The sequence below is a fragment of the Mesoplodon mirus genome (genome assembly GCF_964341445.2).
Source record: "Mesoplodon mirus genome assembly, chromosome: 1".
In the NCBI taxonomy this organism is placed as follows: Eukaryota; Metazoa; Chordata; class Mammalia; order Artiodactyla; family Ziphiidae; genus Mesoplodon; species Mesoplodon mirus.
This window is the reverse complement of record NC_138976.1, coordinates 6,162,519-6,185,604: the sequence shown is the minus strand read 5'-3', so window position 1 is coordinate 6,185,604 and position 23,086 is coordinate 6,162,519. Positions and strand designations below refer to the sequence as shown.

Below are 23,086 nucleotides of genomic sequence, written 5' to 3'. Positions count from 1 at the left end.
GTAGTGAGGTGGATGGACCTAGAGACTGTCATACAGAGTGAAGTAAGTCAGAAAGAGAAAAACAAGTATCGTATATTAACGCAGGTATGTGGAACCTAGGAAAATGGTACAGATGAACCAGTTTGCAGGGCAGAAGTTGAGACACAGATGTAGAGAACAAACGTATGAACACCAAGGGGGGAAAGCCACAGGGGTGGTGGGGATGGTGCTGTCATGAATTGGGCGATTGGGATTGACATGTATACACTGATGTGTATAAAATTGATGACTAATAAGAACGTTCTGTATAGAAAAAATTAAATTAAATTAAAAAAAGAGATCTGTGATAGTTGCTAAAGAGAAAAAAGATAAAGCTGGGGAAGGGGACAGAAGAGGTCCCAACATGTTCACATTGGAGATGGGGTGGTCCTGGAAGCCCACGTAGACTCTCTCCCTCACCATAAACTTACCCCACCCCCATCCCTTGCCTCTGTCCATCCAGGTGGAGCCCTGGCCACTGGTCTGGGCCACAGCTCCTGACCAGAGCGCCCCTCCACACTGAGGCCAGAGAAGCAGAGAAAGCAGATCTGACCCTGTTACCTCCTTGCTTAAATCGCAGAGGCCCAGCTCCTTGGGGCGAGCGCAGGCCTGTCCCCACTGGTCCTTGCCCTTCTCTCTGGCCTCACATCATACCCCGGGCTGTGCGTGGAGTCCCGTGCACGGAGAGGAGCTCTCCCTGGGGTTCAGGCCTCCTTCCCTCCTCCAGGTTTTCTGGGCCTTGAACACGTTCCCAACCACCCTCCCTCCCCCCTGGCTTGGAGGTCACCTTCCCCAGGCCGCGGTAGGTGCCCCCCCCACCAGCCACCACATGTGACATCCTGCAGAGACGTGTCCTCCCCTCCCGCCCCCGCCCCGTCAGGGCTGGGACTGCGCCTGGCCTGCTCCCTGGCTTCCCCAGCGCCCAACAAATCAGTGTCGAATGAATGAATTTCGCCAAGCCGAGCCTCAGCCTCATTCACTTCAGATCTTCCGGGCCCTCCCCCGCCCGGCTCCGCCCTAGGGGGGGGCCGGATCGCCGCGAGGGAGGTGGCGGGGGTGACCTCGCCCTCCCGCCCGGGGACCGATGAGGCCGGGGGCGCCCCTCTGTGAGCTTGGCTTGGCGCTCGCGGGGTCGTCGTTCCGCGGGCGCAGGCCCGGCCGGGCGGGTGCGGGGCGGGAGGTGGCGCCGGGCGCTGAGTGGCGGCTCCGGGTCCACCCCTGGCGCGCCGGTGCGGGCGGGAGGCGGGAGGCGGGGAGCGCAGGGGCGGCGGCGAGAGGGAGCGCAGCAGCGAGCATGTGCCGCGGAGCTCAGTAACCAGGGACGACCGCGGCGACACCGCGGCCGCGTCGGCGCCCAGCCCAGCGCAGCTCTGCGCCGCGGCGCCCGGAGAGGGCGGCGGCCGGACGGCCCGGGCCTGCCGAGCGGCTGCCCCTCGCCCCGGGCCCCGCGCCGCGAGCCGCAAACAAAGGCGCGGCCCCGGCCCGCCGGCCCCCCGCGCACCCCGCCCCGGCCCAGCCACTCCCGCTGGGCGCCCCGACGGGGTCCGGCCCGGGGCGCGGGGGCCGCGGCCGCCGAGGATGGGGAAATCCAACAGCAAGTTGAAGCCTGAAGTTGTGGAGGAGCTGACCAGGAAAACCTACTGTGAGTGCGCGCGCCGGGACCCCCGCCCAGCGCTCCCGGGCGCTGCCTCCGCCCCCTCGCGCCCCTCCCCCCACGCGCGGTCACCCCCACCCCCACCCCCCGCCCCGCGTCCGCTCCGGGCCCGCTCTCCGCTCCCCACGACGCCGCCACCCTGCCTCGACCATCCCCTGCCCTGCACCCGCCCCGGGCCCCTCGGAAGCTCCCGGCCGCGCCCCCAGCCCCACACCTGGCCCTATTGTTCTAGGACACCCCCCAACCACGCGCGCCCGGGACCAGTGCCGCCTGTCTGCGAGCGCGGGGCCACCCCCAGACCCGGAGGGAAGTCCCCAGCCCCCCGCGGCCCCCCCAGCAGAACTGTCCAAAAGGGCAGGGGTGTGCAAGGGCGAGGGGCGGAGAGGGGGCGCCTGCTTGCGAGGTGGCTCCGGCTGCGCGGAGCCGACTGGCACGAGCGCAGCGGGGCGGGTGATTCATGCATCACGGTGCCGCCGCCACTGCCGCTGCCGCCGCCGCCGCTGCTGCTGCTGCTGATGCGAGGTTGGCCTGTCGCCCCCTCCCTGGCCCTGATCGTGTGTGGTGGGGTGGCGAGACTTGTCAGAGAGCTCATGGCAGCGGCAGCGGTGAAGGGTCCTGGGCACCCTCTTGGCTGCAAGGTTTATAGGCTGAATTCTCCTCTGGCCCTGACTGCGCCTTCCCAGCTTCTATCTGTATCTGCCAAGCTGGGAAATGGGTTTCTGCAGCCCTGGGTGATCTGGTCCATCTCATCTTTTAACCGTCTGGGGCACCCCTGAGAGGAGGGTCTGTCAATTTCAGATTTCTCTAGATCTGTCCCAGGGTGTCTCTCTCCACGTGCCCAACTTCGCAACTCTCCGGTCGCCTCACCTCTCCAGTTTCTCTGTACCAGACTTCTCCCTTCCCTACAAACCTCTTGGAGCTGCCCCAGAGTGCCAAGGGTTAATGGCACTGGGTCCTGACCACACGGTCTTTCTTTTAGGGTCTTTCTTTTGGGGGATCGGAGGAGGACTGCTGAGTGGTCTGGAAGGGCTTCTGCCTGGGGATCTGACTTGGAACGGGGCAGGGGCTCTGGGCTTGGGCTGGGATTCTGAGCCCGCACCTGGGCGGCTGCGTGGGTCCAGCCGCTCTGTGCCGTCCCTAGACGGAGGCAGATTGACCGCCACCTCCACGCGTTGATGGAGGCTTGGGAGGCAGCTTGTGATGGTGCATTGCACAACCTCTGCTCGCCCCTCCCCCCACTCCATTGGTCTTCTGGGCACGTTTGGCGGTCTTTCCAAGCCCACACTTCAGCTCCATGCCCCTCACCCCCATGTGCTTGGATTGAAGGGGTCTTTCCTGAGTGGGTGCTAGTCCACTGGGAGGTACTGGCCCCTCTCCAGTGGAATTCTGCAGCAAGGCGCTCACATCTCAGTAGCTGCTCCTTGAAGGGCTGAGGCTCTGAGGACCAGGGACTCCGTCCTTGCTGCTCTTACCTTCTTTCCAAGGTGTGTAGGTGGCCCTTCCCAGTTTGGCTGCTGTTTTGTGAGATTTGCTGGGCCTTCCTTCAGGCTCTGTCCAGCTGCGGCCTGTAGCTGTCAGCAGGCAGGCTGCACACGGGGCTTCCCGGGCCCCTGGGCTTGGGGAGGCAGAGGGTCCAGTGGGTTTCAAAGGCGGGTGAGCTTGGGCTGCACCAGGGTGTCTCCATCACCTGCGAGCTGAGTGAAGCCAGGTTTCCTGCTTCTGGAGCACATCACGCACCAAGCTCCTTGCCTCCCTAACGCGTTCAATCCTCACAGTAGTTGCGGGACCCGAGATCCCAGGGCCCGTCAGCAGGCAGTGCCAGGTCTCGAACTCAGGCCTGTCTGGCCCCCAAGTGAATCCCCTTGAGAGACCTCAGAGCTCACACTGAGAAATCTGGAGGGGCTTGTTTTCTGTGTGTCCCTTTCCGATTTCTAAGCCCATGATGGTGGCCTCTGGGTTGGGAAGGCACCTGGGTCATTTTGTCCATCGCCCTCTCTCGGGGCAGATCTGTTAACTTTGGTAGAAGATGAGTCAACAAGGCCTTGTTAGGAATCAGGCCCATGGTGCTGGGCTGGGCTGGGCTATTTTAAAAGGCCTTTGGAGACCTGGAACAGTTTCAATGAGGGAGAGAGTGAGCCGGGTACTTTTCCTCTAGGGCTCTTATTGGGTTTGGGCTGATGGAGGTCGTGGTGGGCTCCTGGGACTCTTATCTATCTCCCTTGCTGATGTCGGCTCCCTCAGGGCAGGCCCTTCCCTGTCGGGTTGCGTTGGCACTTAGTAGGGCCACAGGTATCTGTTGAATGAAAAGTCTCCCGGCGGGAACAGCAGGAGAAGCCTCCAGCCTGTTCTAAGGCCCCAGATGGGCCTCCTTTGGCCGGGATGTGAAGCCGTCTGCTCTTTGTTCAAGGGGTTCTGTGTGTGTTCTTGACCTCCAGGCCCGGGGATCAAGAGAGGAGCGCTTAGGAAGGACTCTCAAATATCAGAATCTCCTGGGGGGTCCATTAAACACCAAGGTGCCTGGGTCTGGTCACCCTCCCAGATTTCCGATTCTTAGAGTCTGGGCCGGGCCCACGAATTTGTACCCTTAACGAGTGTTTGTCATGCAGACCTTGGTTCTGAGGAGTCCCAGTTGAAGACCCACAACTGGTTCTGGGAGTCCTCCTGGCATGTGTAAGCATCACCTGGTGTCCTAGGCCACCTCGGCATCCCACAGCCAGCCACAACGCCGAGGGGGGCCCAGAGGGGAGCCCCAGATGTTCACGCCCAAGTCAGTGCTGGCTGCCATCCTTGGTGGTGAGTCTCCTGCTCTCTGGGAAAGACTGTCTTGGTGATCTGTGTGTGTGAGGACGCAGGAGAAGTTCTCAGAGCTCCAACCGTGTGGCCCTCCCGCGGCACATCTGGATTCAGCCTAGCTAAACCTCTCTGTCATTCAGCCTTAACACTGCAGAGCAGATTTTTTTCCCTCCCCTGCAGAAAAGATTTTGTAAGTCGTCAGCGCCCCGTAATCCAATCCTCACTCTCCCCGGCACAGTTCACATCCAGGGGCAGCAGGAGGTTTGCGAGAGACGGAGGCCCTGCCCAGCCGGGACTCATCAAACAGTGCTCGGTGTGGCCAGCGGCCCGGTTTCTGTGAGGTCTGGCCCACTTTTGTGCAGTTTGTTGGTGAGGATATTGTCATCCCTGTGTGCCCAGGCTGTGGGACAGGCCAGCCCTTCACCTAACTGAGCCTCAGTTTCCTCATCTGCAAAATGGTTGTGCTCATGGTCCCTGACTCCAAGGGCATGTAAGGAGGCAACAAGATGATTCACATACAGCAGAGTATAAGGCGTATGATAAGAGGTCCCTGATGCGTGACACACACTTGTCAAGGATGCAAGGATGCATGTTAGCGATCGTTATTAACAGGTTGTTTTGACTACACAATTCGGCTTCATCCTGAACTGGTCGTAAATATATCTTGTGAGCAAAGTTCATCCTCCATGAAGGAACCTTCCTACGGCCCTGGTCTTTGTGCCTGGCACTCAGGAGGCGTGGAAAGATGGGACTTTTGGTTTGCCCGAATCTTAGCAGGTTCTTGTTTGACCTGCTGCAGTCTCTCCCCCACCCCCATCCCACTTGTTAATTTTGAGGCTGCCCTGACCTGCCCTTCACCGAATGCTCACTCTGTCCTGGGCACAGAGATGGAGACGTGAATGAGAGAGATGTAATTCCTGCCCTCAGGTGGAAACTAGCCAGGTCGTCCAGAAAACCGAGCTTGTGGGGCTCAAGCCGTTTGTCGTGGTCTGAGCTGCATCCGTTTAAACTCTTCTGGGCCAAGCCAGCCAGCCCCAAGAGGCAGAAACCTCCACCCTCTCTCCCCCTTATTCTCTTCCCGTGGTGCTCACGGCTCTCCCCACGGAGCCTCCTTCCAAAACTCAGAGGAGGTCACCTCCTCCCTGCTGTTCTTGGTCAGTGCAGGCTCTGCCTTGACCTTGCTTGCCAACCTTGGGTCTCTTCGGCCTTTCCCTTGATGCCAGAATGGTGGAGGGAGGGGCATCTGGATGCGGGGGTGGTCAGGGTAGCCAGCAGCTAAAGCGTCTGCGGCCCAGAGCAGAGAAGGGGACCCCCAGGAGTCTGGTTGGGAGATGCTGGATGTCACCAGCCTCTCTGGCTTTGGGAAGGGTCCGTTCCTGTAGAATAAGGAATACTCTCTGATTGGTGCTTCCCCCACCCAACTCTGCTTGACCAGGGAGGGCAAGACATTGCCTTGGGGGGAGGCAGTATCTGGCACCCATCTTAAGATAAATGAGCGGGTTGTGGTGTGGAGGGCCCCACAGCCGAGAAAGGGATAAGCCACCCAGGAGAGGGAAGGCCCTGAGGGAGGGAGGCGCTTTCTGCGATCCCTCTGCCTCCTGTGTGCATGCGGGTAAGACCAAGGAGGCCGCTCCCCGATTCCACTGAAGGCTAAACAGAGCAGCAGCAGGAGGAATCGAGGTTAGACTGTTAAAGCTGGGTTGGGCAAGAAATATCAAGCCTGTTGTAAACTCAGTATCCTGGAGAATGCGCCGGGTCCTCACTCAGGGCTCTGTGACCTTGGGCAAGTTGCTTACCCTCTCTGAGCACCAGTTTGCTCATCTGCAGTACCTGCCCACGTGACTCTGTGGATCTAAAGGGGAGAGGGCTTGGAGGTCCGAGCGGGAGCCAGAACGGGAGGGGGCGCTGTTTAGCCACAGAGTCTCAGGGAGGGAAGTAGACCCCGGGGACCAGATGCGCTGGGGTTCTGGCCCTTTCCTTGGGCAAGCCCCGTCTCATGGAGCTTCACTTTCCTCCTCTGGAAAACAGGCATCAGGGGGGCCCCAGAGGGGGGAGGAATCGGCGCACTTGAAGGGTTTAGCATGGTGCCTGGTTCTGGGGGGACCCTTTAAACCCCTCCTGGTGGCAACTGACCCTCAGATGCAAGTCCTCAGTCCTCCAGAGCAGGACGGGCCCACTGGTTTACAGCCGCCCCTTGCTGAGAGAAGCAGAGGTCAGAGAGGGGCAGGGACTCCCCCGGGGCCCAGAGCCCAGGCCTCCTCCAAACACCTCTTCCGGCTCTATCTGCATCCTCCAGCTCCATCCACCCCCATCTCCACCCTAGAGAGTTCTGGCATGTCGTATCTCACAGTGTCAGGTGAGAGCCCTTCCTCCTGGCCGTGGCCTTGGGATTGGGCCCAGATTCCTTTACTCCCAAGGCCAAGCCTGAGCCCCTCTGGGGCAGATGCAGCTGGCCAGTGCCCTGGGCTCACGCCATCCCTCACCAAGGGCCCCAAAGGCCGTAGGAAGGGTTTTGGACACTTTCCGAGATGGGCGGGGCCGGGGGTGGCCGTCTATGGATGGAGGTGGCGGAGACATTAGATTTGGGTTTGGATATCCTTTTAGCACGTAGCCCCTAGTATGGAGGGGGTTGGAATCAAGGCCGGGTGATCATGGTGATAAATTGGGGGTATCACTGGGGGCGACGTCAAGGACAGATCCTACATATATTTAGGGGGAAGACTCAATAGGACTTGGTACATAGGTTTCATTTTGGGGATTATATACATTTTAACTTTTCAAAATCTCACAACTGTGAATGTTTGCCCATGATTTTTTAACAGTACATCATATGAATGCAACATATTTTATTGAATCCCTGGCCATTGGACATTTAGGTTGTTTTTTTTCTCCCTAATATAAACAGTGCTTAAGAATCTTCTTTGTACTAAATCTCGGCATGAACATCTTTGTAGTAAATCTTTGCACATGTCTCTTCTTGAAGATAAATGTCCCCAGATGAGGGCCTCCCTGGTGGCGCAAGTGGTTGAGAGTCCGCCTGCCGATGCAGGGGATACGGGTTCGTGCCCCGGTCTGGGAGGATCCCATATGCCGCGGAGCGGCTGGGCCCGTGAGCCATGGCCGCTGGGCCTGCGCATCCGGAGCCTGTGCTCCGCAACGGGGGAGGCCACAGCAGTGAGAGGCCCGCATACCGCAAAAAGGAAAAAAAAAAAAAAAAAAAAAAAAAAAAAAAAAGTCCCCAGATGAAGTTGTGGTATTAAAGGCTGGGAACATCTTAAAAGGCTTTTGATTGAAAAAATTGTTCAATTGCTCTCCACAAAGTATGTTCCCATTTATATTTTCAGCAAAAGTGGATGAGAGAGTGCCTATTTCCCTGCATCCTTGCCAGCACTGAGTGTTATTGTTTTTCTTCATAATTGCCAACTCGATGAGGAAGAAAAGAGTAGCTCACTGTTTCAATATTCATTTCTTTGATTAGCATGAAATAAAATCCTGGAATCTTTGAGCTAGAGGAGACTTTGGGGTCATGTAGTCCAAAGTCCTCGTTTTACTAATGGACCAGTTGAGTACCAGAGGTGAAGTATCTCTCGCAGGGTCACATGGCAAATAACCGGGGCAGGTTGACTCCTGTCGGGTGCCTCCTGTGGTGCCGTGATGGGTTCCCTGCTGGGGTGGAGATGAGGATGTCTTGCTTTCTTCATTGAAGCTGATAGGGCTCATCTTGTCCTAAATCTCTCTTGCTCTCAAGTAAGGAAAAGAAAAACCAGTATAAATTAAAAAGAGGTTCCTCCTTACTGTCATTTTGAGACGAAACACTTTGCACAAGTGGTCTATCTACCGCAGCAGAGATCGTCATAAATTAACACGCCAGGTTTCCAGGTAATGTGAAATTGGGGTCAGGTTCCTGGCCGGGGGTGGGACAGCTTGCCGGCCATGTGACCCTGGGGAGCCCCCCACCCTGCTGAGCTCTGGGTGCCAGGTGTGTGCCGTTGGCAAGCACAGGGACCGACACCTAATAAGTGCTCAGTAAATGTCCTCACAGGAATGGGGCTGCTTGGCCATCAGAGTCAGGAGACAGTTCGCGGCCACCCCCCTGGGAGGTAACAGGGTGAGCTGTCACAGGCCCTCGGCTGAATTGGGAGTGAATGGTAAATGCAGATGGCTTCTGTGTTTGGCCTGGCTGGTAGCTGGATTGTTCCGGGAGTTGGGGAGGGCGGGCCGGCTCCTGAGTGCTGGGTTTTAGGATCCTGCGTGGATGCGGGCCTGGAGGACTGGAGACACACCTGCTTGGGGTTCTGTCCCAGAAACACTGCAGCCTGGACAGTGACTTTAGAATCACTAGTCCCCCCGGGCCTCGGTTTCCCGCTCTGTACAATATTCAGATGGCCAGATGGTGAGACTTCCGTGGGGCAGCTCCTCCTGGGCCCCAGGGACGGAACATGCTCGGGCTCCGGTGTCTGATGACGTGGACTCTCTGGCTGGCTCAACCACAGGCAAGTCTTTCATCTGTTGATGCCTCAGTTTTCTCATCTGTGAGTTGGAGATCATAATACCCTCATAACACAGGGCTGTTGCGTGCGAGGTTAGAAACAGCAAAGGCACTGAATTTGGTGGCTTGGGTGCTCCCCGTAGCTCATCAGTGGTGATGGAGACCCCGTAACCAGCAACGAGTAAGGATCAGAGGCTGTCGCCTCGGCCGCAGTCTGGCATTAAGCATGCCAGCCCAACTCAGCGTTGGTGCATTCGTCACCCACTCCTCCCAGGAGCCGTGCACGGTCCCCACTTTACAGATGGGGAAACTGAGTCTCAGAGGGGACCGGCGCTGGCCCAGAGCCACACATCTGGTGAGTGGTGTGGGGGAAATTGACCCTGGGCTGTGATGAGGGGCCCCGTGCAGTTGGGGGGCGTCGAGAAGCTTCGGTGCAGGTGTGCGGGTGAGCATGAGTAGTGTGGGTGTGCAGCCCTGGCTCACGTGGGCATGCTCCGAGTGTGAGTGACGGGGTCGTGGCATGTGTCAGGAGTGAGTGAGCGGCATGTTGGTGTGTGTGAGGGCAGGTCTGAGCAGGTTGTAATGTAGGTGTGCAAGGGGGGTGGGTACTCAGGTGGGAGGCACAGACAGGCTGGGCCCTGGATCAGAAGCTGATTGCTCAGCTGCCTGCCCTGGGGCCAGGTGACGTGGCTGCCACATCTCTTCCCTTCTGCCCCGGCCTCGATGGTCTCTGGGAGCCCCTCTGCCCTTGAGCAGTGGGGAAATGTCATTGGGAGGAGTGACAGTGGTGATGACTCTTGTTTACCAAGTGGGCACTCGGTGCCAGGAGTGTTGAGTACAGATTTTCTCTCCTGTGATCTCACCACAGCCCTGGGAGGAGGAGCTATTATGCCCATTTTACAGATGAAGAAAAGGAGGCCCGGGCAGGTTCAGGGACATGCCCAAGGCCTCCCAGCCAGTCAGTGGCCAAGCTGGGGCTCAGGCTTAGACCTTTGTCTTGCCAAAGCCATGCCCTTCCCACCCCGTGCCCGCCTCCCATGGCCTCTGTGAGCCTTGTATCCTTAGAGCTGCTGCCAAGAGTAGTGAGTCTGCCATCACTGGAGGCATTCAAGCAACTGCTGGAGTGTCAGACACTGCCAGGCGTCCTGGATTCCTGGGCCGGATGTGAGGTTGGATGGTGGGGTGGTAGGATCCTTCCAGCTGGGAACACACAGCCCTACTGGTCTTTTTTTTTTTTTTTTTTTTTTCTTTTTTTGGCCATGCCGTGCAGCTTGCAGGATCTTAGTTCCCCGACCAGGGATTGACCCCGAGTCCTCGGCAGTGAAAGTGCGGAGTCCTAGCCACTGGACCGCCAGGGAATCCCCAGCTCTACTGGTCTTGCTGTTCTGATCCCTGCAGGGGACTGGGGGCAGCCTCACTTGGCTTCCTCTGGGATGGAGGCAGAGTTGAGGCCTTCAGTAAGGTGACAGGAGAAGGGTCGTGACAAATCCAGGGAGCACCACTAGGAGTGTACAGCGGGCTGGGCCGCACCCAGGCCTCTGACGCTCTCTTAGGCTTTGCCCCATCCAGGGGGGGCCTTGGGTGCTAAGGCGCAGCCCGAGGATGAGGCCGTGGAGGCCCAGAGTGCCCCGGCCATCCTGCCTTGCCCATCCCTGGCGTGGCCTGGGTGCCTCAGGAAGTGTCTGTTGGACAAGGGAGAGACCAAGTCCTCACGGGTGCCATGCGGGGCTCAGAGGCACAGTGACAGAGAGGACCTTGGGGTCTGGAGGTCTGGTAGCCGTATCCTGGGGGACTGTAAGCACCTTGAGGGTAGGGACACATCTGGTGGATTTGGGCATTTGTTCAGTGCCCAGCTGGGAGCTGTGCACAGTGCAGGCCTGTGAATGCCTCTGGGTAAGGCTTGGGCTTTCCAAAGTGCTTGTCCATGTGTTGCTTTGTTTTGCTTCTCTGCTGACCGGGGCGGGGCCCACCTGTGTCCCTGACCTGCAATCTGATGGGGGTGGGGAATTGCCAGGGAGCTGAGAGTCTGGGGTCCTGGTTCCAGCCCAATTTGCTGTGTCTGAGCCTCTCAGGGTCTCAGTGTCCCCATCTGTCCCACTCTCAGTGATATGGATGTCACCTTTTCTCAGCCCCAGGGAACCCTGACGGTGCCATCTAGGAAGCCGTGCTCCCCACCAAGGGAGTCTGGGTTGGGGGTTCCTAGGATGGGTTCAGGGCAGCTGCTGGCCCTGGCACTCCTGGTCTCATGAGGTGGCCCCAGGAAGCTGGCGGGGCATCCAGGCCACCGTGCTCTGGATTCCCTGGCAGGGGAGAAGGAGAGGGGAGGAATGTGGCTCTGAGGAATGTTTAACCCAAGGCAGAAATAGCACTCTGCATTTTTTATTTCAGGCTTGGGTTTTCAGCTAGGAAGTGAGCTCAGAGCGCCATTCTCTCTTTCTCCAGGCTCCACCAGCTCCCCCACTGCTCTGGCCTTTCGGGGACAGGAAGTGGCCTCTTTTTTTTTCTTTTTTTGAAGTAAGAAACTGCTGTGGGAGCCAGAAAGGACGCTGGATTTGGAGGCAGACAGAGCTAGGTTCAAATCCCCTGTTCTCCACTTCCCAGCCCTGTGGTCACTTCCTACCCTGAACCCCTGCTTTCTCTTCTAGGGAACTGGGGGGAGGGGGACGGCAGCTGAGATGGCTTGTTGGTAGTGTCAGGAATTCCTCCTCAGGGACCAGCAGGGCCTGGGTACAGAGCCCAGCTCCTCTCATCAGCTCTGGGATCTTGGCCAAGCCCTTTCCCATTGAGCTTCCTCACTTCATCTGTAAAATGGGCAGATGATGCTAACCCTGCCTCCCAGGATGGTGGATGGAATGAGTGTGAAAATATTGGCAAAAGGGCCTGGCACACGCTAGGCTCTTGAAACCCCTCCTCTGAGTCCTGGTGGCCTCATACATAAAATGGGAAAACGCCTCCTGCGGGCCTGTTGCGGGAGAAATGAGGGTCCTCACCTGGGCGAGGGGCAGCTGGGACCGCCTTCCATCTGGCCTTCTGTTTGCCTCATTCCTCTGAGCCTGAGCAGGACCCACCCCCGCCCACACTCAGCTTGCATCAGCGCCCAACGTCCCCTTCCATGGAGGTGCCCTGAGCCCAGCCAGTGCCCGCCCCAGACCTGGTGCTGAGGACCTGTTTAACCCACCTTCTTGCCGTTCGGCTGTGAGTGCCGTGAGGGTGGGACGCGTCTGGTTTCACGGTTCACCGCTGCATCCCTGCTCCTGGGACACAGCCTGGAGCACATTTGTTGGAATGAAGGAAAAAACAAATCCATAAACAAGCAAGCTAATGAATGAACGACATTTCTTTTCTTTCTTTCTTTCTTTTTTTTTTTTTTTTGGCCACGTGGCATCTTAGTTCCCCGACCAGGGATCGGACCTGCATCCCTGGCAGTGGAAGCGCGGAGTCTTAACGGCTGGACCACCAGGGAAGTCCCTAAACGGTGTTTCTTCTCATCCATCTCGGGTCTTTGCTTTCCATTTGTCTGGCCTCCTCCTACCTCCTGGCCTGGGTGACGAGGGGCTTAACACATCGGCGTGGTGGGGGGCAGGGCGGTCCTCAGAAGTCAGGTGCTGGGAGGCTGGGCCTTAGCCGGTGAGGCTTAGCAAAGACCCCAGCCCCGCTCACCGTCTGGGGCTGGGGAGCCGGGGAGGGGTCCAGCCAGCCAGCTTGGCCCCTCCTCCCAGGCCCCTCCTTCTCCTTTCTCTTTGTAGGAACCAAAAGATTCCTGTTCAAAGGCAGGAGATGGGGCTATTTTTGGCACTGTGGGGGAAAAAGCGAACGCTTCCCTTCTGTTCAAAAATGTATGGTGTATGTGCTGGGCAGGCAAGGAGCTAGACGAGCTCAAAGCCTGTGCTGGCGGGGCTCCTGTCCCCCGGCACCTGTCGCCCTGTCACCCTCCGTGGCTCGGTAGCCTACACGGCCATGTTGGGTGATTATTGTTTCCAGACTGCCTATGATGAGGCCCTTGCTGGGCCTGAGCAGGACAGGATCTTAATTAAAACCAACAGTGGCCGTCAAAACACAGGAGAGGAGCCTGCTAGCTGCTCTCGCCTTGATTCGTGTTTCCTCCGCTCTGGCTCCGTGGAGGGGGGTGAGTGGTCATGAGAAGCATTCTGGGCACTTCTTGGGGAAGGAGGCCCGTCCTCTCACAGCTGGAGGCCCTGTGTACCCGTGTGGGCCAGTCTGGCCGAGGGCATCCCCGGGCCGCTCTGCCGCCCCTCACTGCCTGATGCAGGAACTGTCTGTGGAACAGCTGTCTCCTGCCAGGTCCCGTGGGTGCCAGGACACGAGGCACATTGGATGGATGGATTTCTGGCCCTCGTGGCATTCACAGCTTGGTGAGGAAACAAGACAGAGCCTTGCACCACGCTATGGGAGCCCGCCGGCTCTGTGGTGCGCCTGGGAGGGCTTCTTGGAAGAGGCAGTGTTTCAGCGGAGACCCAAGGGTAGGGCTGCCAGACATACTAAATAGTTATTCATTGTTTATGTGAAATTCGAATTTCACTGGACATCCTGTATTTTTATTTGCTAAATTTGGCAGCCCTACCTGAGGGAGAAGTAGGAGCTGAGAAGGCACACAGAGGTTTTGGGGGCGGGGGAGGGTTTATGCGAGATGTTGAGAGCGTTTCAGACAGAAGGAACAGTGTGTTCCGGGTCTGGAGGCCTCGAGGTTGCAACTCTGAGGCCCTGGAAACCCGGAGCGGGGGCGGGAGTGTAGAGAGGATGCACGGTGAGCCAGAGGCCTAGCGGCGTAGCCCCTCGGAGGGGCCCGCTGACCAGCAGGGAGGGCCCCACCCGGAGGGCACACGGATGGGGCTAGTCTTGGGAAACAGGCAAGGACACAGGGCACACTAGGGGAGACAGGGCCCTCCTTGGGCGAAGGAGGCACCAGTGGGCATCTTGGGTCAGGATCAGGGTCCAGCCTCTGGGGGGGCTCTGGCCAGGCTGATGGGTGTGCGGCTGTGCCTCTCTTGGAGTCCCAGTGCCGGGGACTGCTGCCCAGGACTAGGACAGGGACCACAAAGGGTGACTTCTGTGCCTGCCCACAGAGGGTGGGTCCGGGCTGGCCTCTGCCCTGGGCTCTTCAATGGCCAGAGCTGGAGCCGGACCCCGCAGTGCTGCCGCCCTGGGGCACCTGGAGCTCCACCCTCCCAGGCCAGGTGCCCTGGGATTTGTGCCCCGGAACCCCCTGGGCCCCCCGCTGGAGTCATTCCGCCCCATCTCGGCTCAGGTGCAGGCCCTGGCTGGCTGGTTACTCTCAGGAGGGGATCTGCCGCATCCTGGGCGGGAAGGGGAAGGGAGGGATGCTGGCGGTGGGGTGGGACTGGGTCCTGATGACCCATGACTGCCCGGTTCCCGTTCCAGGAACAGCCCCTGCTTATTCGTCTGTGTCCTTGTCAGGGTTCCCTGGGTCTCTCCCCGTGTGGGGCGCTGTGTGCCCTTTCCACGGCTCTGAGTGCCCCTCCCCCGGCTCTGAGTGCCCCTCCCCCACCCCCATTCTGAGGTTTCCTTGCTCTACTGGTGGTGACCTTAAGGACGGTGGCTGATCCGGCTGTGATGAAGGCCAGCCCAGCGTGTCCCACCCCCTCCCAGGGCTGGGGATGAAGCAAGGAAGTGGGGGCTATGGGTGGGGGGAGGCAAAAGCCACATGCCCCAGGACGGGGTGGGTAGGAGGAGTGGCAGCTGTCCACGCCTTCCTGTAGCCCCTCCCCTCCCAGGTGCTCACGTTATCGCCCTGGTCATCCTGCCTCGTCTTTGGGTGCTGTGACACCTTTGTTAATAATAGTAGCAGTTGTTAATATCTTGGAGCCCTTTGCTGTGCTCTATCCCCGTAGCCAGAGGAAGCTCCACACGGCGCTTCCTCTGGCTAGTGCTTTGTTCTAGAGAGATGCGGCTTCTGGTGGTCCCCTGGCCTCACCGTTCTCTGTACCGTCTCTGGGTTTTGGACATCGCGCCCCACCCCCCTTGCTGGAAAGCCCTTTCTCTTTGCCTGCTGAAGTCTGATCATCCTTTATGTGTCAGCCTAAGCGCCCTGTCCCCAGGGAGCACGCCCTGACCCCCCCCCCGCCCCCCGCTTGGGTCGGGTTCCAGCTTTACACTTTACCTTCTTATCATGGCAGATAATTAGACAGCTGTGTGGTCGTGTGCTGTAGGTCCGCATCTACTGTTACATCAGGGCCTCGGAGGACAGGGGTTAGGGTCTGGGTCACTGCTGTGTTCCCTGGCCCATTTGAGTGCTCAGAAATTAATTGTTGGATGAATGAAGGGGTGAAAAATCCCATTTGTTCCTTCTAACCACCCTGGAAGGAAGGTATTGTCACCACCACCACCCCCATTTTACAGGTGAGGAAACTGAGGCTCAAAGAGGTGAACTCAGTTTCTCCAGGTCACACAGGGGCTAAAGAATGACTCAATTCAGAAAAAGACCTTTCCTGTTGACCAGGTGCCTCAGGGCCTCCCACAGCCTCCGACCTTGGCAGGTGCTTGGAAAATGTTCATAAAATTGGGCTGAACCGAACCCCTGAGCACTCGGCTCGGCTCGGCTCTGAAATGTTTGAGAGGTTCTCCACCAGGAGTCCTGAGAAAATCCCACATGCCGACCGTTTCCCAAGGTCTCAAAGGAAGCAGAAGGTGTGGTTCACTTCCTTCAGGACTCACCACTCTTCTAGAATATTCAGAGTCTGTTTTTTCTTTTAATTAGTTTCTGCTTTATAACAAAGTGAATCAGTTATACATATACACCTGTTCCCATATCCCTTCCCTCTTGCGTCTCCCTCCCTCCCACCCTCCCTATCCCACCCCTCCAGGCGGTCACAAAGCACCGAGCTGATCTCCCTGCAGTAGAGGTGGCTTGAACCAGGGAGTAGTTGGAGTCTTACCTTGGGGTGTGTGTGTGTGTGTGTGTGTGTGTGTGTGTGTGTGTGTGTGTGTGAGAGAGAGAGAGAGAGAGAGAGAGAGAGAGCCCATGTGTAGCCACCAGGGCAAGTCCATTTATTAGCCAGGAATAACTGAGTTTTAGGAAACTAAAGTAGGCATGTCTACTTTCCAACTTACCCACCTAAATCAAGCATAACACGTGCATTCTACAAGAACGAGTACACACTGAGCGCCTACTGTGTACCAGATGCTGTTCCGTGGCTGTGATGTAGGCAGACTCAGATCCTGCCCACGGAGCCCCCAGTGATTGGGGAAGGACAGAAGTGGAAAATAGGGGCCATCACAAAGATGAGAACAAAACCACTCCTTGTACCGTCTCTCTGACATCACTGTCATTAACATTTTCACCTGTTCCTTCTAGTCTTTTCTCTATGTATACAGCTATGGTAGGCTTTATCATCCTCAGTTTCCTGACAAGGTTCAGAGAGCTTAACTGATGTGTCCAAGGTCACACAGCCAGGACATGGGAGAGCTGGAATTTGAACCCCCACTTAGTCAAAGCAAGTTGTTAATAGATCAGCAAATATGGAGGACCTTTGCTTCGGAGCCCCGGTGGCCCTTTGTTGGGGATTCAGAGAAACCAAAGATTCAGTGGGACCAGACAGCGGAGTGCAGGAAGCAGTCAGGACGTTAAAGAAGGTTATTCTCAGAATGCTTTTGTGTGACGTTTTAAACACTGCACTTCTGCACAAGCTCTGCAGTCACCCAGACCCTGGTTCTGGTCCCAGCTCCACTGCAGACTGACTTTGGTCCTTGGGCAAGTGGCTTCAGCTCTAAGGGCTTCAGATTCCTGATCTGTACAATGGGATAATCGAAATCCTTGCCTGAATGAGATTCAGGCGTGTGAAGTGCCTAGTCTAGGACACAAACAGTCATGCCTAGTAAATGGCAGCTCTTTGTCTTGCTATTCCTGGAAACCACAAGACGAATGACATCTTCCTGCAGTTTTACTTGAGAACATTTTGGCAAAAGTTATTTAACTTACACAGAAATTAAAATCAATGCATTTTGTAACTTTAAAGTAAAACATCTATAAATGATGGAATAGAATGCAAAATCTGCAGAAATATTTGAGCTAAAACACAAGATTTGAACTACACCTTGTTTCGGTGGTTGCCTAGACTCTACCTCTCACTCCCGGGGGCAGGGGCACTGGCCTTCTCCCTTCACGGGGTCTGGGGAGGGCACCTTTGGGGAGTCTTTGGACTCTTCTACCACATGGCCTTGCTCCAGGGACCAAGCGATTTCACCTACCTGTGAGCTTGTCAGAGTGAACATTCTTTTTTTTTTTTTTTTTTTTTTTAATTTATTTTTGGCTGCGTTGGGTCTTCGTTGCTGTGCGCGGGCTTTCTCTAGTTTTGGCGAGCGGGGGCTATTCTTCATTGCGGTGCACGAGCTTCTCATTGCAGTGACTTCTCTTGTTGCGGAGCACTGGCTCTGGGCGCGTGGGCTTCGGTAGTTGCAGCACGCGGACTCAGTAGTTGTGGCTCGTGGGCTCTGGAGCGCAGGCTCAGTAGTTTTGACGCACGGGCTTAGTTGTTCCGTGGCATGTGGGATCTTCCCAGACCAGGGCTTGAAAATGTGTCCCCTGCATTGGCAGGTGGATTCTTAACCACTGCGCCACCGGGGAAGCCTCAAAGTGAACATTCTTACCCCATTTGTCAGATGAGAAAATTGAGGCTTGGAGTGGGAAATGAATCACAAAGATTCAAGCTCTATTTGGTAAATCTGAAAGCGAGAAGGGTCACAGCATCCAGGAGAGAGATGGAGCCCAGGGGCCTGGCTCTCCAGTGGAGGTACTGCCAAGGGGCACTTGGACTGTCAGGAGCCGGCTGCTCCCCAAGTCTCACACACCCCAGTGCCTGGCCCACAGCAGGTGCTCGGCGAGGGCTTGCCATGGCTTAGGGGTGCTTGGTGTGCGGCCCCCTTCTTGGGGGTGACCATCGCCAGGCTAAAGCCTTCTTGAGTTTGGGCTCCAGAGTCAGATGGACCTGAGCTCCCATCTCCACTCCTCTGCCACTGACCATGTGACCTGGGACGAGTGCCTTTGCCTCTCAGTGAAGCCTCAGTTTCTTCATCAGTGAAGTGGGCTGTTGGGGACCCCCTACCTCTCAGCAGAAGGGCTGATGCAGCCCAAAAGCTCAGCCAATGGAGTCGTCTGGGGCTCAGGGAGGATCCTGAGGGGCCAAGTGGGATACAGGAGATTTGAACTGGGACTTGAGTGGCTCTGAGCAGCTTCTCTCACCTGTGTTCCCTTGAGGGCTTGGCTCCTTTCTGTGTCCTGGAAAGTTTCCTAACTTAGCATGGATCCCACAGCCTGGCGCCACCAGCCACTTGTCCCACTGCTGCCCCAGTGGCGGTGAGACCCCTGCCATTTAATTCCAATGCCGTAACTATCGTCATGATAGCCCACGTCTCCACGTGGAGCACTTGTCACATGCTGGGCTCAACGCTTTCAACCTCCTCTTGTTGGCTCTGACGGCAGCCCTGTGATGGAGGAGGAAACCATGGCTCAGAGAGGGGAGTGCATTGACCGGGGTCACACAGCGACCACATGGTGGGTGGACCCTTCTCTGCAAAGGCCAACAGCGGGAGAGAGCCCAGGTTCTTTGGGCCACGGTCAGGTCCACCAGGCCTGAGCTCAAGGTGGCGAAGAGCAGGTCTCAGGAGCCGGGGGCTCAGCTGGCCCAGTCCCAGCCTGAACCCCGCCTCTGTGGTCAGGGACCCAACATCCACTCCAGGTTCCTGAAGTCAGGCCTTATGGGCCTGAAGCTCCCCCTAGACCCCCAGGGGCCTCTTCTGCAGGTGAAATAGCCCCAGAACTGCTCAGCCATCCTCCTGCCACCCCAGCGCCCTGGCCCCTCTTAGTGCAGGGGCTGGGGGCACCGTGAGGGTGTAAGGAGCGCGGCCCGGGAGGCGGTCAGAGCCTGGTCAGCTGGGTGATCGTGGACGTGGCTCCCTCTGTACCCGGGACCCTGGGCGCTTTGGGAGGGTCTCCGGAATCTTGTGTATGAAGGGCTGGGTGCAGGACTGGCAGATGTAGTGGTGGCTCACAGGTCCTTACCTACCCGTGGATGGCAGTCTGGTGTCCTGGGTCCTGGCGGGCGAGCCTGCACAGAAGGGTGCAGGGTGAGCGAGGCAGGAGGGGCCCCTACCAGCCGGTGCTCAGCCAACGAGGGTGGAAATAGTGAGCCAGGGAGGCTGGGCCACTGCCACCCCAAGGGGAGGGCTGTAGGGTTTGGGGCTCTGGGCACCTCGCTTCTTCTGGGTCAGGGCGAGGGACTCCTGCAGCGCCCAGCGCAGCCCAGACTGCCCGGGATTCTGGGCAGGAGGCCAGGCCTCCTTTCTGATGAAACTCAGGCTGGCCCTGGGGCCCAGCTCCCCTGCAGCTGGGCATTTATGGGAAACAGGCATGGGGCGGGGTGGAGGGCGCTGGGTCCGATCTCTTCCCTTCCCAGCAGAGGCGCGGGATGATCATCACAGTGACAGTGACCGTGGCACTTGGGCTCCCGTGCGTGTTACCCCGTTACATCTGATCTGCAGCGGCTCTGCTGGAGGACTGTGCTTTACACATGAGCCTCCCAGCCCCCCGTCCAAGGTCACCCGTCGTGTTAGTGCATCTGGGACCCAGCCCAGGTTATCTGGCCCAGGGCGGGTACCCACCCTCCAGTCTCCATACCGCCCCTCATGGTGTCCATGGGCTGCTCCCTGGGCTCGGGGCCTGTGGGTCTCCATCGTCATTGACTTGCTGCCCGCAGGTCACTTCGGGGAGCCTGGAAGTCTCAGGAGCCTCCAGGGAGGGGAAGCAGCGTGGCCACGGCAGGCAGCCCGAAGTCCCCTGCCCCTCCAGGGGCACCAGTGCATTTCCGCAGGCTGCTGGAAGCTGCTCCGACAGTGCTGGCTGACCTCAGGGGCTGTGGTCCACGGGTCTGTTACAGCTGGGGGTGGGGAGTGATTTGGGGCTGGGGAGCTTGTGGCTCCTGGGGGATTAGAGAGGGCAGCTCTCCTCTCGCCCAGCCCTCGGAGTGGCAGGCCCCTGTGGGTGGGAAACCCCACGGGCATTCAGTGCTCTTTCCTGCCCTCCCCGGTGCAGCCCTTAGCCGGGTAGCGTCTCTGAGACCAGCTGGAGGAGTCCTCTCCCCCTTTGGGGACAGGGACGCTGAGGCCCAGACCAGGGAAGTGACAGGTCACGCAGGAGCGGGACGGCAGACCCCTGGAATCCACGTCCCACAAGACCACCATGCTCTGCCATCTTTGCTACAGACAACTGCCCCTCCTTGGGGATGCTGGGGTCACTGCCCCTGGAGTGGGGGAGTCAGGCTGCTGTGGGGTAGGGGGGCCGCATCCTGGCCCACCAGCATGTTCTCTCCCTTCTCTGAAGAAGCTTTGCTGGGGGGGAGGGACATGACCAAATTAGGGATGCTGGCGGCTGCTGGGTGGGGACCAGATGGGAGGGAGGAATGGAGGTGGGAGGCTGAGAAGAGGCTGGCACAGCCCTGGGCTGGGGTGGGAGACTCTGGGCTGGCCCTGGACAGTGTTCTCGTGCTCTCCAGGGAGCCAGGATGGGTGGGGCTGCCGGTAGGGCAGGAAGAGGGGTGCGCACAGAATGGGGATCCAGGAGGGGAGTTCTGGCCTGGGATGAGGGTCTCTTTGGGCCACTTGGAGCATGAGGGGTCCCTGGGCTGTCAAGAGGAGCCAGAAGCCTGGAGGGAGGGGTGCAGGGTGCACATGCCGCCCCCCAGAGAGCACGTGAGGAGGACACTGAGGCAGGGACTTGGGGAACCCCAATATTTGGAGGCTGAGCAAAGACGGAGAGGCCTAGGGCCTGGGGAGGAGCTGTCCGAGGGGGGCTGCACTTCTGGAAGGTGTACAGTCAGCGATGTCAGGACTGATGGGAGGGTGGGATTCAGTGATAAGGGAATGCTGGCGGCCAGGTCCAAACAGCCCCCAGTTCTCTTTTTGTGTGAAGCAAACCGGAGGCCCCTTTGCTAATGGTTTTCCTGCAGTGGGGGTGGCGGAGGCACAGCCGGCACGCAGCCTTTGTCCCTGGAGATGGAAAGGGCCCCCAGGACAGTGGCTGGGGAGCGGGGGCAAGAGCTCGCACGCAGGGTGCCCTCCATCCCTCCTGCTGCCGCCAGCGCCTCTGTGGGCCGCAGCCCCTGCTTTCTGTGCCCACCATGTTTGAGCTGAGCTTCAATCAGGAGAGAGGTATTTTGCTTTAGGGAAATCAAAATCAGACTCAACATTTATCCTGGGCTCCAGGGACCGGCTCTAGTGTTCGCTCCTGGCAGACGAGAGCTGCGGGGAAAGGAGGAGGAGAGGGGGGCGGCCCGGGGACGCGGCTCTGTGGGTGGAGGGGAGCAGGGGGCCCTGGGGGCACCCCTGCCACAGCCGGGGGGTGAAGGCTGGTCCAGGGGCAGGGGCTGGGCCCCTCTCTCCACGCTGAGCCCCCAGAAGGCTCCTTCCCGCTCTGCTGCCCCCAGCTCTGGGGGAGGTCAGCAGGAGGGGGTTAGAGCTCAGCCCCCTGCTAAGCTGGGAATTTTCTATCCGCCTCTCAAGCTGTGACAGAGTGAGAGAGGGGCATGGATATATATACACTACCAAACGTAAAATAGATAGCTAGTGGGAAGCAGCCGCATGGCACAGGGAGATCAGCTCGGTGCTTTGTGACCACCTAGAGGGGTGGGATAGGGAGGGTGGGAGGGAGGGAGACGCAAGAGGGAAGAGAGATGGGAACATATGTATACGTATAACTGATTCACTTTGTTATAAAACAGAAACTAAAAAAAAAAACTGGATTAATAAAGGGTAATAAATATGAAAAAAAAAAAAAAAAAGAAAAGAAACCCTCCCGGTGACTCTGCCAGGTAGGAGTTTGTACCCCATCCTTCAGATGAGGACTCTGAGGCTCAGAGAGGTTAAGTAACTTGTTTGGAGCAACCCAGTCTACAAGTGATCAAGACAGGTCTTAAATACTGGTTTCCTAATGAGCCTGGGCACCCCAGGCCTGAAGGCGGGGGCGAGCTGGAGAAAGGCAGCTTGTTTTTAAAATTGGCCGAAGCCAGTTGTAATTATGAAGGTAAACATGTTGTGAGAAACGTGTTTTAGGATGTGTTCCCAATCCAGCCAAGTGGCTTGGTGTTGATGTGGGAATCAACAGGACACTGGGCTGGGCTTTGAGGGTGATGCTAGGAGAAGCACCTTGACCTCTGGGGGTTTAGCATCCATCTGGGAAGGTGAGGGGGGAAAAAGGGCTTCTATTGAGCACCCGCTGGGTGCCAGACATCACACCAAGCACTTTAAGTCCATCCTCCTCCTCTAAGAGACAGTCTGTTTGTCCCATTTTACAGATGAACAAACCAAGGCTCACAGGTGTGGGGTCATTCGCCCAAGACCACACAACCAGAGCCCTCTGTGTGGCCCACCCTACTTTACCAATGTCCTGTTACCCCCTTTCCCCGGTTTGGCCCCGGCAGGCAGTGCCCCATCTGATCCTCTGTTGTACAGTTGATGGGAAGACAGACTACATGTAAAACAGGGAGTCCCACATATGAAGGGAGCTCCCAAACGGGGCTTGGGAGGGCTTCCTCGAAAAGGGACATCCCAGCTGGGACTTGAAATGTGTGTTGGGGTTACAGGTAGCAGAGGTGAGGGCATGTGTTCTGGGCAGAAGGAACAGCATGTACAAAGGCCCGGAGGTGGGACCAGTTAGAGGAGCTTGAGGGGGTCACAGAGTTGGGGGAAGGCAGGAGAGTAGGGGCCAGTAGCACTGAAAATGACCTTCATTCGTGCTGGGCCCTGCGTGCTGAGCCTGGACCCACCGAGGGCTTGGTGGGTGCTTGTTAATTTCACACGCGCATGTCGGCTCTGGGAGATGGGGGGGTGGGACCAAGCTGGGAGCCTGAGCCTGTCGCTCTAGTATCTGGGTGGACGGCGGAAGCAGAGGGACCCCATAAGTGTCCCTCAGCCCTCTCCTCCCTGCTAGCGCCTGCGGTGGTCGGAGCTGCTAGGGGCGTGCTCCTGGACAGGACCCTCGGCCCTTCTGGTGCTGTGAGGGGGGCACACAGGTGGTGGGCTGATGAGGACAAGCATTTCCCCCCAACTTTTTATTTTGAAAGATCAAGAGCAACACCGGCGCTGTGAGCGCCTGTGTGTCCACA

General features: G+C 57.9%; 1 protein-coding gene across 2 annotated transcripts in view; it reads left to right on the top strand.

Moving 5' to 3' along the window:
• The first annotated feature begins 1,263 nt into the window (after positions 1-1,263).
• NCS1 (neuronal calcium sensor 1) overlaps positions 1,264-23,086 on the top strand; it is a 61,663-nt gene continuing 39,840 nt past the window's right edge. The window contains exon 1 of one of the 2 annotated variants that reach the window (XM_082614612.1): positions 1,264-1,660. In XM_082614612.1, the coding sequence (XP_082470738.1) occupies positions 1,597-1,660 (64 nt within the window). In that variant the 5' untranslated portion in view covers positions 1,264-1,596. The remainder of the gene's footprint in view (positions 1,661-23,086) is intronic. The other variant, XM_082614611.1, reaches the window with a different exon arrangement.